At 46.1% G+C, this 14,519-nt stretch overlaps 1 protein-coding gene across 5 annotated transcripts in view; it reads right to left on the bottom strand.

The window, feature by feature from the left end:
- The window catches only part of LRRC9 (leucine rich repeat containing 9), a 151,131-nt gene that overhangs the window by 89,672 nt on the left and 46,940 nt on the right, over window positions 1-14,519 (bottom strand). For all 5 annotated transcript variants that reach the window (XM_088473719.1, XM_088473718.1, XM_088473722.1 and 2 more), the window contains exons 10-11: window positions 7,317-7,448; window positions 4,296-4,475 (exon numbers count right to left, since the gene is read on the bottom strand). In XM_088473719.1, the coding sequence (XP_088329845.1) occupies window positions 4,296-4,475; window positions 7,317-7,448 (312 nt within the window). The remainder of the gene's footprint in view (window positions 1-4,295; window positions 4,476-7,316; window positions 7,449-14,519) is intronic.

The raw sequence follows: 14,519 nt of genomic DNA, 5'->3' as shown, positions 1-14,519 counted from the left end.
TAAGGATGACATACTGTAACTGAGCCTAAAGATGACATACTGTAACTGACCCTAAGGATGACATACACATAACTGACCCTAAGGATGACATACACATACCTGACCCTAAGGATGACATACACATACCTGACCCTAAGGATGACATACACATACCTGACCCTAAGGATGACATACACATACCTGACCCTAAGGATGACATACACATACCTGACCCTAAGGATGACATACACATAACTGAGCCTAAGGATGACATACACATAACTGACCCTAAGGATGACATACTGTAACTGACCCTAAGGATGACATACACATAACTGACCCTAAGGATGACATACACATAACTGAACCTAAGGATGACTTACTGTAACTGAACCTAAGGATGACATACACATACCTGACCCTAAGGATGACATACACATACCTGACCCTAAGGATGACATACTGTAACTGAACCTAAGGATGACATACACATAACTGACCCTAAGGATGACATACACATAACTGACCCTAAGGATGACATACACATACCTGACCCTAAGGATGACATACACATACCTGACCCTAAGGATGACATACACATAACTGAACCTAAGGATGACATACACATAACTGAGCCTAAGGATGACATACACATAACTGACCCTAAGGATGACATACACATACCTGACCCTAAGGATGACATACACATAACTGAGCCTAAGGATGACATACACATACCTGACCCTAAGGATGACATACACATACCTGACCCTAAGGATGACATACACATACCTGACTCTAAGGATGACATACACATACCTGACCCTAAGGATGACATACACATAACTGACCCTAAGGATGACATACACATACCTGACCCTAAGGATGACATACACATAACTGAACCTAAGGATGACATACACATAACTGACCCTAAGGATGACATACACATAACTGACCCTAAGGATGACATACACATACCTGACCCTAAGGATGACATACACATACCTCACCCTAAGGATGACATACACATACCTGACCCTAAGGATGACATACACATACCTGACCCTAAGGATGACATACTGTAACTGACCCTAAGGATGACATACACATAACTGACCCTAAGGATGACATACTGTAACTGAACCTAAGGATGACATACACATAACTGACCCTAAGGATGACATACACATAACTGACCCTAAGGATGACATACACATACCTGACCCTAAGGATGACATACACATAACTGACCCTAAGGATGACATACTGTAACTGACCCTAAGGATGACATACACATAACTGACCCTAAGGATGACATACTGTAACTGACCCTAAGGATGACATACACATAACTGACCCTAAGGATGACATACACATAACTGACCCTAAGGATGACATACACATAACTGAACCTAAGGATGACATACACATAACTGACCCTAAGGATGACATACACATAACTGACCCTAAGGATGACATACACATACCTGACCCTAAGGATGACATACACATAACTGAACCTAAGGATGACATACACATACCTGACCCTAAGGATGACATACTGTAACTGACCCTAAGGATGACATACTGTAACTGAACCTAAGGATGACATACACATAACTGAACCTAAGGATGACATACACATACCTGACCCTAAGGATGACATACACATACCTGACCCTAAGGATGACATACTGTAACTGAACCTAAGGATAACATACACATAACTGACCCTAAGGATGACATACACATACCTGAACCTAAGGATGACATACACATAACTGACCCTAAGGATGACATACACATACCTGACCCTAAGGATGACATACTGTAACTGAACCTAAGGATGACATACACATACCTGACCCTAAGGATGACATACACATAACTGAACCTAAGGATGACATACACATAACTGAACCTAAGGATGACATATAAGCACAAATTACTTAACTGTATATTTTTTGCTGAATTTCTCAATAATAAAAGTTTGGCCTAGGGGTGCCATGAAAAAAATTCTGATGCTCTACGGTGCCATGAAGAAAGTTTGGGAAACACTGATATAAGCCACGGACTGAGCAGTATTTCAGGAGAAAAATAAATGTAATTCAATCATGGGGATTGTAGTAAGTTGGTTGGAGAGTGAACTTCCATATGATATTAAAGCTGGGTACACACCAGACGATATGTCGCCTGATTCCACGGATCGGAGCGAAATACCAATTATCAATTACATTGTCCAGTGTGTACCCATGATATGCGCGACCCAGTGGGTCGTTAGCGGCATTGCCCGTCAGCCCTACTGCAGGGCTAACGGGGGATGTCATTAACAATGCCATGCTGCAGATTGCAGCATGGCGCGTCCCTCCCCCCGTCGAACCAGGCAATGGCAAATGTGTATGCACTTGCCGCATGCTGGGTCCTGTTGACATTGTCTGATGTGAACCCAGCTTTACACTACTGCACAGTGTTCAACCTCTTTGCAGAGCTAGATGCACCAGAGTGGAGAATAAGTTTGGACCTTGATGTGCGCTGGTCATGGCATCTAAGCAGTAATGTAACTTTGCACCTTGGTAAAACCATACTGCACTGCAGGTAGGGGAGATGTAACATGTGCAGAGAGAGTTAGATGTGGAAGGGGCATTTCCTAGCTCATCTCAGTGTTCTCCCCAGGCTGTTTACTGCAGGCACATCGCCCGGCAGAAACAGCCTATCGCGTGGCACTACCCCCCGCCGCATTCCCGGCCAGCCTCTGTCTGCTATGGAACGCTGGCCTCTGAAGCGACCGGAGGCTAAAGAAGCCTCCAATCGCTTCAGAGGCAAGCATTCCCAGTGATGCACTGCGCGGGTGACATCATGACATCACCCGCGACGTGAGGAGCCTGCTCTGCGCACCTGTTGGATCTAGTTAGATCCAGTCAGAGCGAGGCAGCGGTAGCGGGAGCGCTGAGCAGCATATTAAGGTAAATTCTGGGTTGGGACCAGTCTGGGGGCACTGCATTTGGGGCCAGTCTGAGAGCACTGTATAAGGGGCCAGTCTGGGGGCACTGCATATGGGGCCAGTCTGAGGGCACTGTGTAAGGGGCCAGTCTGGGGGCACTGCATAAGGGGCCAGTCTGGGGGCACTGCATAAGGGGCCAGTCTGGGGGCACTGCATAAGGGGCCAGTCTGGGGGCACTGCATAAGGGGCCAGTCTGGGGGCACTGCATAAGGGGCCAGTCTGGGGGCACTGCATAAGGGGCCAGTCTGGGGGCACTGCATAAGGGGCCAGTCTGGGGGCACTGCATAAGGGGCCAGTCTGGGGGCACTGCATAAGGGGCCAGTCTGGGGGCACTGCATAAGGGGCCAGTCTGGGGGCACTGCATAAGGGGCCAGTCTGGGGGCACTGCATAAGGGGCCAGTCTGGGGGCACTGCATAAGGGGCCAGTCTGGGGGCACTGCATAAGGGGCCAGTCTGGGGGCACTGCATAAGGGGCCAGTCTGGGGGCACTGCATAAGGGGCCAGTCTGGGGGCACTGCATAAGGGGCCAGTCTGGGGGCACTGCATAGGGGCAAAACGAAACTACAGGAGGCAATGCATAAAGGGTAAAACTACAGGGGGCAATGTATAAAGGGGAAAAGTACACGGGGCAATGCATAAAGGGGAAAACTATAGGGGGCACTGTATAAAGGGAACAAATACTGGGGGCACTGCATATGGGGATAACTACAGGGGGCACTGCATAATGGATACTTTTGACTGAGAGCCAGTGGGGGAGCAGCCTGAGACCTGTCGGGCTGGAATGGTAAGGGAGGGCAGTGTTCTCCCCAGGCTGTTTTTTGCGGGTGCACCACCCGCCACATTGGGAGCCTGCAAGTGGGGACAGTATCTGGGAGCTGTATAAAAAGGACCAGATCCTACAGACTGCAGCTTTTCATAATCAGACAACTGGGCCTCTAATAAGAGGAGAATTAATATATAAAAATTTTATTTCAAGTTTAAATTATAAGGTCAGAGTTTAAAACATTTTATCATTGCGAAGGCCCCACCCGGCTACTTCTTGATACTACCCGGCTGGAAACATTTTCTGGGGAGAACACTGTCACCTCTACATTATGTGCAGTTACACGGATGCCAGCATTTGTGGGCTACATGCAAAAGCAGCCGGTATTTACCCTGCAGGCAAAACCAATGAGTAAATGTATTTGCACCCCTTGCAGTGCAACATGGCTTGTCCAGGTACAAAGTTACTCCATCTTTTTTTTTTTGCTTTGCTCCCAACTCTCAGCCCCTCTGTGTGCTTTGTAAATGACCTCCTGAGTCTGACACTTACTCTGGGGTGACACCGCGATCATCATTGTCCATGTAATCCTGCACTTTGTCCTCAAATGTGGATCGCAGGAAGCGATTGTGCACTCTTATTATTTGATTTATCTTCACTCCGGAGATCCCGAAGGTTTTAAAGTTTAATGCACAGAAGCGTGATAAAATCAAGTCATAACAAGATTTAAACCTGTGTACAAAGAAGTAAAAATGTTTCATTTAAAATACTTAAACTGACAGAAAAGTATTGAGCTGGAAACAGAATTTATAGGAATGATAACGTGTGCAAGACAATAGCTGTAGGTGAACTTTTACTAACATATTATTAACTGCATCATGTATGCGTGAAGGGGAAGTATCACATTGGAAAATATCTTTTCTCTACTGATATAATGTGACATGCAGATGTAACACACAGCTCTAGACTCTAGGTACAGCATTGTGATATATTGCAATTACCCAATAACCCTGAGACCCTGCGGGTATATTTAATAAAGGTCGATTTTGGTTGATTTTATGTTTCAGGGTCAATGCTGCATACACATGGGACGATTTTCCTGAACGATATGAACGATAACGATATTGTTCAACGATAAATCGTTCATACCGTTAATTTTTATGCAGTGAACAATTGACCAACGACCAACGATGCGCGTTCCCGCATGAACGATAACGATATGTATGGTCGACCGTACATGCAGGCCAACTTGGACGATTTTGTTAAGATTTGCCAGTAAAGACATGACTTCACTGAAATATCTATCAGAGATATCTATCATAGATATCTATCAGTGTGTGCACCCAAAATCATTTGCCCTGCACTACAGAAAGTTGGAGGGAAATCCATCAGCGATATCTTTGGTTGTGCAGGTTGTACTAACATGATTTTTTACATATTTTTTTTAAACAATGTCAAAAACATCTGTTAGTAAATGTGTTATTTAGGGGTGTATTTACTGAATGTCAATTTGTGCTGATTTTTGGTCGATTTTGTGTTTCAGGGTCTAAATCATATAATCACTTAGAGATGATTTTTTGACATTGCTTAAAAATAAAGATGTAAAAAATCATCTGTTAGTAAATGTGCAATTTAGACACTGAAACACAAAATCAACCAATAATCAACCCAAAATCAGCCAAAAACTACTTTTAGTAAATATAACTCCCTGTGTCTTTGCAATACAAGTGTCGGGAAGGATCTGTAAAGCATTTAGGGCCTGATTCAGAGCCGCTCGTAAGCGGCCGCTCGTTCATTCCGACCGATGTTCGCACAACTGCGCATGCATACGGATTTTAATACGCATGTGCGAACCAGTCATTGCGGCCGAAAATCGTGTGCTCGCTAAATAGCGAATGCCTGCTATTTTGAGTGACAGAATGAGGCGTTTGTGGGTGGTAACAGGGGAAGGTGCTTGAAAACGGGGAGTGGAGATCCGAACGCAGGCGTGCCAAACGGTCAAAACGGGCGTTTTAAGGGTGTGCATAATTAACAAAGCAGCGTCATCGACCACGTCACTTGGTTGCTGGCATTAAATATTTCAATCCACAGACTTGTACCATCTAGAGCCCTATTTAGCAGGGAACTGCACCCTGCAGCCTGGAGAGCCGCCCGCTGCGTCCTAAAAACACAGACTGGCGCTGAGCTACCTGGACCTGGCCACCTCTTGTGAGGGGTTATTACATCACATGTGCGGGGGCCGGCCCTGGGCGCATTTGTTCCCTGCTATGGCACTGATTTTAACTAACCTAGCTAAGAAATAAAAGAAAAAATGTCAAGAGGTTACCTGTAAGAGAATAAATTTGGTGATATATTTTACAGGCACAATACATTAAAGTCAGAAATAACTCAACCTGGATTTATTTTCACCCCTGAACATCTGTAGTCCTTGTTGAACATGCTACCCCTAAAGTATTTCTTATAGGAACTCCATTTCTGAATATGGTAGCACAACTATACATGTTCAGTGTAGCTACAGATGTGTCCTCATACATCTAGCCTCAATACGCCACGCAGCACAACTTGCCTGGCATGAGTGAGCCGTTAGGTCCCATGCAACTCTGCTAGTGCCGGGCATCTTTTTTGCCAGAGAATGCATCCAAGCCGCAATGCGATGCAACTAGGACGCACCATCAGACTGTGCTGATTAGTTTGACATGTTACACTTGTATATCTGTGTGCACCTGTGTGAGTCTGTATATGACGCACAACAGAACGGAATGAAAAAAGCTGCAAATTAATCAGCACAGCAAAAGACACAAAAAAGACGCCCAGCGCTAGCAAAGTCTCACAAGACCTGGTGCGCCAAGCGGAGGTTTTTGGCACAACTGCAGCAAAGATGTGTAAGGACACATCCGTACGTCTAATATTGATAAGTATTACATGGCTGAAAAATGGAGTACTATAAGCATAGGCGTAGCTACAGTAAGTGCAAAGGGTGTGGCTGCTACGGGGCCCGGGCCTCCTCTTACACAGAGTTACGTTGAACCCTAGTGAGTCACTACTACTATTCAGAGCATGGCGGGCAGTGGGCACTCACCTCCTGAGTCCTGTGGGCGACTTCTCTTTTCTTAGCAGTGTGCTGCCACAGGCACATCTACTGTCCTGGCCAGCTCAGTGTCCTCACTGCTGCTGGGGAGGGGGGGAGGCATGCCTCTTCCCAACATGATCAGTGAAGAGATAGAGCTGGCCGGGACAGCAGATGTGTCTGCAGCAAACTGCCAAGAAAGGAGAAGCTGCTCACATAGCTCACTAAGTGAGCGCCCGCCCCGCGTTGAGTAGTGCATGGCAGAAGAGGTCCCTGAACATTTTGCTATGGGGCCATAATAGTTCTAGTTACACCCCTGACTATAAGGTAACAGATAAAGACAGCACACAGGATGGTGCGATAAATAGTACACTGTTTAACGTTCACACTGTTAGGCTTTAGCAGTCCACCGTATGCAGTACAGCTTTCAGATCCACAATGCATCCTTTTGTTACACACACTTATACACAGTACTTAGCATGACAGCTGTCATGGACTAAGCTTACCATGAATCTAATGGAGTGCCTTCATCAAAGCGAACATTCCCTACGGTTTCAAGCTCCGTCTGTAAGAACTGGACCTGGAGATCAAAGTACTCTTTCGTCTTTACAACTTGTCTCTCATGAAAAGTGTCTATCCTAAAACATTAACAGGGTGGAAGATAGATATGTACAGATTATTGTTTGCTCATCTTCTAAGAGATCACCTGTATCTATAAGGCTATTGGTAGATTCGGACAGCCTAAATATCGGGGCATAAATTACTATACGTACATTAGAGGCAGTCCTTATATAGACTGAACCAATACAAAGTGTGGCTAATAAATAACAAGACTATACTTATAATAAAAAAAACCCATACTGCGTGAGTTAAAATGGAGTGGGGTATCATTGAGCTTGAACTATCCCCAAATGGTTTTGCAAGTTCCACCCCTCTCAAACATATAGTTAGTTGTCACACAGCGTTCAAAGAAGTTGTGTTTTTCCCGTGTGTCGTAAAAATGCTTAGTTCAATGGTAAAGCAAGGTGTTAACTTTACATTTTTTGGTAAATTGAACAAAATGCCCACCGAATCTTTCCGTATGCTAACCGAGCCTTACAGGACAGATTGTATGTCACATGCATGTGTGTTTGAGTGGAACAAAAGATTTAGTGACGGTCATGAGGATGTTGAAGATGATGAACTTCCCAGAAGGCCTTGCACATCAAATACAAATGTAAATGTGGAAAAAATTTAGAAAATTATTCCAATTGACCGTCGACTCCACATCTGAATGATAAATCAACATTACTACAAAAATGTTCTAGCAAGTTTGCGGGAAAGAATCAGAAGAAAAAGGCCAGAGAAAAATGTTTCATCCTTCATCAGGACAATGCACCAGCCCACACAGCTCTCTCTGTGAAGCAGGTATTGGCAGAGAAACAGATTGCAGTGCTAGAACATACCCTCCATACTCGCCAGACCTAGCACCGTGTGACTTCTTTCTTTTCCCTAAAGTCACATCTGTATTAAAAGGAACCCCTTTTGCTTCACTTACTGAGGTAAAGAAGAAAATGATGGAGCTGTTGAGACAGCTGACAGATAATGAGCTACAGCACGGCTTTGACCAATGGAAAATAAGGATGCAGCGGTGTGTGGATGCAGAAGGGGAGTACATAGAAGGGGAACATAAAGAAATATAAAGAAACATAAATTATAGCATCAGTCTTGTTATTTAATAGCCACACCTCGTATTCATACCAAATGGTGACCTCACAGAGGAATATGCAGACGCCCAGCCCCATACTATGCCGCCCACCTCCCTTTACTCACAGCCTGGCCAGCACGCAAGATAGTGTAAACATCGGTAACATCGAGGACCATCGGACCCATTAGCATAATAGTGGTTGACCTGACCTGCCGCAGGATTTTGGCCGCTTCCTGTGTACAGCTTACGGTATGAGACTGCATATGCAGCCGCACTGGCTTAATTATGCACGCCTCTATAATGGCATTATAACGCCTGCGTTCGCCTGACCAACCCCACCTCACCACCCACAAATGGCACTATCTGTCGATCAATATCAGAGGGGTCTGCATACACACTGCGTGTAGTCTGCGTACCCTAACCTGATCGCACTGTCGAAGCCGGATGATTGGCTGAGACCAAATCTTGTAAATTAATATCTGGCGACGCCATGTTGTGTCGCCTCTGACTACGTCATTTTGCATCCTCAGTACGATACCATTGTGTACGATGCTATATTTGATTATTAGCGTTGTGCGTCTGTTTTGCTAGAGCATAATGTTGAAAGTCCAATCAAAACCTATACGCGCATTAGATAATACATATAAAACATGCATAGTTGCGCTGTACATCAAAGCAGATAATCACAAAACACATATACGCACAATGCATACTAGCGAATTTACACAATATTCTCACACTTACACATGCACGCAATTATAAAAAGGCTCCCTCACATTAAGGTCAATATTAGAGGTTTTATTAGCAAATGCTTATGTTGTGAAATGTAATGTATATGATATTTAAGGTACATAAGCTAGTAGACATGTTGTGTTTGGTACCATTCTAGATCCCTGTTTATTTGCAGATCTCCGGTTCTATCGGCAAGGAGATCGCATCATGCATCTGGAAGTTATGAATTATAGGAAATTAGTGGTTAGAATGTATATCTGTATGTAGTGTCTTTGACTAGTTTAAACCACACAAAGCAACGTCTGAGGAACTGGGACATACCCCCAGTGATGCTGCGTGAACTGACCTATGACCTGCATCGTACCAGAATGTCCGGGAGCAAGAACCAATGGAAATCTGTCAACTAGTTTCTTTGTTAGAGCTGAACTATGTAAGGTATATAACCTGAGTACTGATTATAGTATACAGCCATTCTCCTTGGATGACCACAGTCTTCTGGATAGACGACTGTATACTGGGACCAGTGCGCACGCGTATGTATCGGCTTGTACCTTTGGATTTACTTGCTTTTTGCGCTAATTGTCTAGATCACAGCGCGTTATACTTTTCACTGAACAATATAACTTTTTGTGCTTTGGAACCACAACTGGATTGGAAAGCAATTATTTCTTATGTGACTTGTAGCGCTAAATAGGGACATTTGGGTATAGAGATTTAGAGGTATCAATAGCACTGACTAGGTCGCGCACGCGCAGTGCAATGTATACGCATGCGCAGTGCAAAAATATCGGCCGAGTGAGTGCGCTCTCTCCTGTGCGTTCCTTGCTGAATCAGGCCCGCAGGCCTGTTATAAATTTTCTAAATCCATTGGGGCATGGGGACTGGACCATGGGCTACAGAGGTCCAGGCATGAGCATGGGAGCTTTAAGAAAACAAACTCACATAAGTCTGAGCTCCTACTCTATATCCCCTAGCCATCAGGATACCGCTTATTTTACTCATTCAGCCCCATAGAACAGGAGAGATGTAAGTAAAAAAAAGTGAGAGAGAAGGAAGAAAATGTCCTCCCACAACAGACAATTTACATTTTCAGGGGGAGAACCCGAGCGTAAAGTGTGGGCATCCGGTATCCTCTAATGGATTTATAGAAAGTAATTTAACATAAGTAGAAAAATCCTATTTTCTCACAGGTCCAATTGGGAGACAGTGGAACCATAGAGACCTCCCAAATATGCCTATACAAGAGGGAATGCTCTAATATACTGTAGCTAATACCAAAACTTAAAAAAACTAGCATCTCTGCATGCAACACATGGAACCTGTTTAACGAAGTACATTTATGTTCTAATGACCAGGTGGCCGCCCAGCACAGCTGCATAGTTGAGGCCCTATGCCGTGCTGCCGAGGAAGTATTCTCCAAATTGGCAGAATGTCCCTTACATTCTCCTTATTAGGCCTCACAGCTCTAATGTATGCTTGCCAAATTTTGGACATAATCCGTCTATAAATAGTCTGCTTGATCACTGTTCAACCGCTTTCTTGCACCCCGTAACTAACTAATAACTAATGTCAGGATGACTGTATGCTGATTTATGTGTCATTGTGATCTACCTAAGATTGAAAGGAGGAATTTGGGCCTCATTCAGCAAGGATCGCAACTGCTAAAGTGTACTGGACTGCCGACTGTGGCACACTGTGCATGCGTATTCATCACAGTGCGCATGCGCGAATGTCCCAATACGATTGGGACAGAGGCCCTGATTCAGAGCCGGACGCTCTGACAGAGCGCTCGCTCTGAATCAGGGCCGTCCCTCTTAATTTTTAGCTCGCATAGCTGTGGGTGACCAGCTATCGGGCTTGCGACGAGACCCTTGTGGTAAGGTCTCGTTGCCGCAATCCCTGGAGTGCTTTCGGCTCTATCAGAGCCGAGAGCACTCCCACTGATATCACTTGTGATGTCACTGGGGCCGGCCCCAGACGGTAGGCGTTCCCATGGGAACGCCTCCGTCTGGGCAGCCACGACCCCCGGCACGCCCACCAAAGGGGGCGTGCTGTCACTCACCATCGACAGCACACCCCCTTTGTAGCGAGACCCGGAGCGACGGCTTGCCCGTCGCTATCCAGGTCTCGCACATGCGCACAACGGAGCCGCCTCCATCGTGCGTATGCGCACTTGGCCAACATCGACCCGCTTGCGAGCGCTCAGCGCTCGTGAGCGGGTCTGAATAAGGCTCAGAGATCGCAGTGACTACGTAGACCCATCGCAGAGTGATTGACAGGAAGTGCCGTTTGTGGGTGGTGACAGGGGGGTGGTCGTAGAAACGCAGGCGTGCCAGTGTGTTTGAACGCCACTGTAGGGGCGTGCATAAATTATCCACAGCAATACCATACGCAGCTTGAGCTCTCACTGTGTGCAGGAAAGTTAGCAATTTAGTGGTAGGGTCAGCCATGCCTTAAATGTGTGAGTGGCTCCGATGTACTTCGATGTTACCGATGTTTGGGCTGGATTGCAAGGTATTACGGATGTGCGAGAGGGGAAGTGGGCGTCTGCATGTTGTCCGTGTGAGTGCTTTGCGATTGCAATTATTAGCATACTTTCGCAGCAGAACTGCGTGTGCAATTGCTACCGCAATTGCCAGGGCTGATGATAAGTGTCTCGGCATCCAGCGCCGTCCCGTGCTCCCCATCCGCCCCTACCTTCACTGCGCCCTCCTCCTGTGTATAAAATAATTATGGTAGCAGGTGGATGGGGACGGGGGACTTCTCCAGCCAGACCTCGGCATCCTTGTGCGGCCGCACACAAGAAGCGTGCCTGGAGCCGGTCCTGGCAATCGCAATAGTGATCCTTGCTGAATCAGGCCCTTTGAATGCAAAAAAGCCCTGTCTACATGAAATATGATCTAGTGCGATCTGCATGACAGAGCCCCTAGTTCTAACTCTTCTCTCCAGAGAGCTTGCTAAAAGGGGAGCATGGTCTTCCATGAATATTAACTCCACATACTCCAAGGGTTTAAATAGAGGGAAGATTTTGGCTCCAATAAGGTACCCTGATGTGGTCAATCAATGTCTTAACTTCTAATCTCGGTTTACTTAGTTAACAGCTGTTCTGGCCACTTTTCTACCATACTGTACAATGGGCTTTTAATTTCCAATGCAAGACATCTTTAGAGGGAGGCTGCACTAAGGATAGGAATGGTAGTGGCCTTTGACCAACGTATTATAGGGGCATCCGCTTTAGGAGAAGACTCCTAATTTGTTCCTTTACTCCCCCAGGAAAAAATAAAAGGACTGCAGTCTGCATGAGACCCAGTGTGAAGCAGTGTGCAGGGAGGGGCATAGTTTTAATATACTGTCCCTCACCTCACCCTTATCCCAGCACAGGAGGCTCTGCACTAAGGATCTGATCCTGAGTCGCACGCAGGTCGCAATTCAGTCGCATCTTGCGAGTTTTAACAAGTTGTGTATGCGCAGAAGAAAATATACACAACTTTGTGTATCTCTGGACGAGTAGTGGGTATATCCCTGGCATCTAGCATTGGGGTAGGTGCTCCATGCCGATGATAGTGATGACACATGGAAAAAATTGCACAGCGCGATGCATACACATTAGTAGTATTCATAATCCATCTACATGCTGAGTGCGACCACATTTGGGCATGCCTGCAACTCAGAATCAAGCCCTAAATGTGCAAGTCCTGGTACCAGTACCAGACTGCCAGGTGATCTCCTCTCTTTCTCTTCTGTAGAAAGAAGAATTACATCAACACTGCTGCAACTCTAGAATACACACTTTTGCATTTATCTCCATTATGGCAGCAGCAGCAGCGGCTGAGCGCTCGCAAGCGGGTCGATGTTGGCCTAGTGCGCATGCGCACGACGGAGCCGACTCCGTCGTGCGCATGCGCGAGACCCGGATAGCGACGGGCAAGCCGTCGCTCCGGGTCTCGTACCAAAGGGGGCCGTGCTGTCGATGGTGAGTGACAGCACGCCCCCTTTGGTGGGCGTGCCAGGGGCATGGCTGCCCAGACGGAGGCGTAGCCCATGGTAACGCCTACCGTCTGGGGCCGGCCCCACTGACATCACAAGTGATGTCAGTGGGAGTGCCTTCGGCTCCGGCTTCGGCCCTACCACAAGGGCCTCGTCGCAAGCCCGATGGTCGCGATGGTCTTGACCATCGCGACCATCTTCCTGGCCGCTCGCTATAGCTGTGGGTGGTCACCCACAGCTATACGAGCGGCCAGGAGGCCGCTCTAAAAATTAAGAAGGACGGCCCTGATTCAGAGCGAGCGCTCTGAATCAGGGCCTAAAACTGGAGAATAGTATATTTAGGGGAACCGTGAGGACAAATTACTTTGTTCTGGATAGGTGGAACAGTCTTCTGACAGAGGGGGTAGAAGCTAATACAGTAGGTAAATTTATACACGAGAAGAAAATACATAATGTTGTCCTGAAAAAAGCTAAGGATCAACAAGGGTATGAGGCCATAAAATTCTATGTTTCTAGAATTTTGTTTGGCATCGCCATGTAGACCCATGAGTGCCCTCATATTCGCACAATCTTAATCATTTGAAAACAAAATCTTGTGTGTTGCAGACATTAAGCAATGTGTCATATGCCCAAGCTACTTAGGGGTCTACAGTATTTACTAAGCAGTGCTAGGAGACAGAGTGAAAAGTGATAAGGTGCCAGCCAATCAGCTCCTTTCATTTTTCAAACACAGCCTGTGAGATGACAGTTGGGAGCTGATTGGCTAGCACCTTATCACTTTTCACTCTGCCTCCTAACACTGCTTAGTAAATAGACCCCTTAGTCTCCATATTTTATTTCGCATAGACATGTTCAGATCTGTACATGGGTGCGCAGACCACATAGAAAATTGCATGTCATGAAGGTGAGTACACACTGGAAAGATACATCTGCAGATCGACTGATCTGCAGATATATCAGCAGCTGATGGTTGCTCATACACAGTGACCAACCATCACTGCCTCTGGCCGCAAGTCCCTCCCCGATGGCCTCTGCAGCAAGTGTCCGGGCGGTCAGCCGCCCGCCCATAAACATAGCACAATGAGAAGATATATCTGCAATTGGTTGTGCTGCACAGCCAACAGGATATGTCTGTGGACAACGTCATTTACAGACATATCATCTGTACACACTGGCAGAAGTGCACACGATATATCGGCCATTCAAATGAATTGTGTACCCAGCATAAGGGAACATGCTCTGCAGCTGAAGTCTGTAAACAACCCTTACTGACAGTCACGTTTTAAGTTTAAACAAATTTGTG

This window comes from Taudactylus pleione, unplaced genomic scaffold (genome assembly GCF_031769625.1).
Source record: "Taudactylus pleione unplaced genomic scaffold, aTauple2 ptg000139l, whole genome shotgun sequence".
NCBI lineage: Eukaryota > Metazoa > Chordata > Amphibia > Anura > Myobatrachidae > Taudactylus > Taudactylus pleione.
The sequence above is the reverse complement of the archived record's forward strand: the minus strand, read 5'-3'. Positions and strand labels throughout refer to the sequence as shown.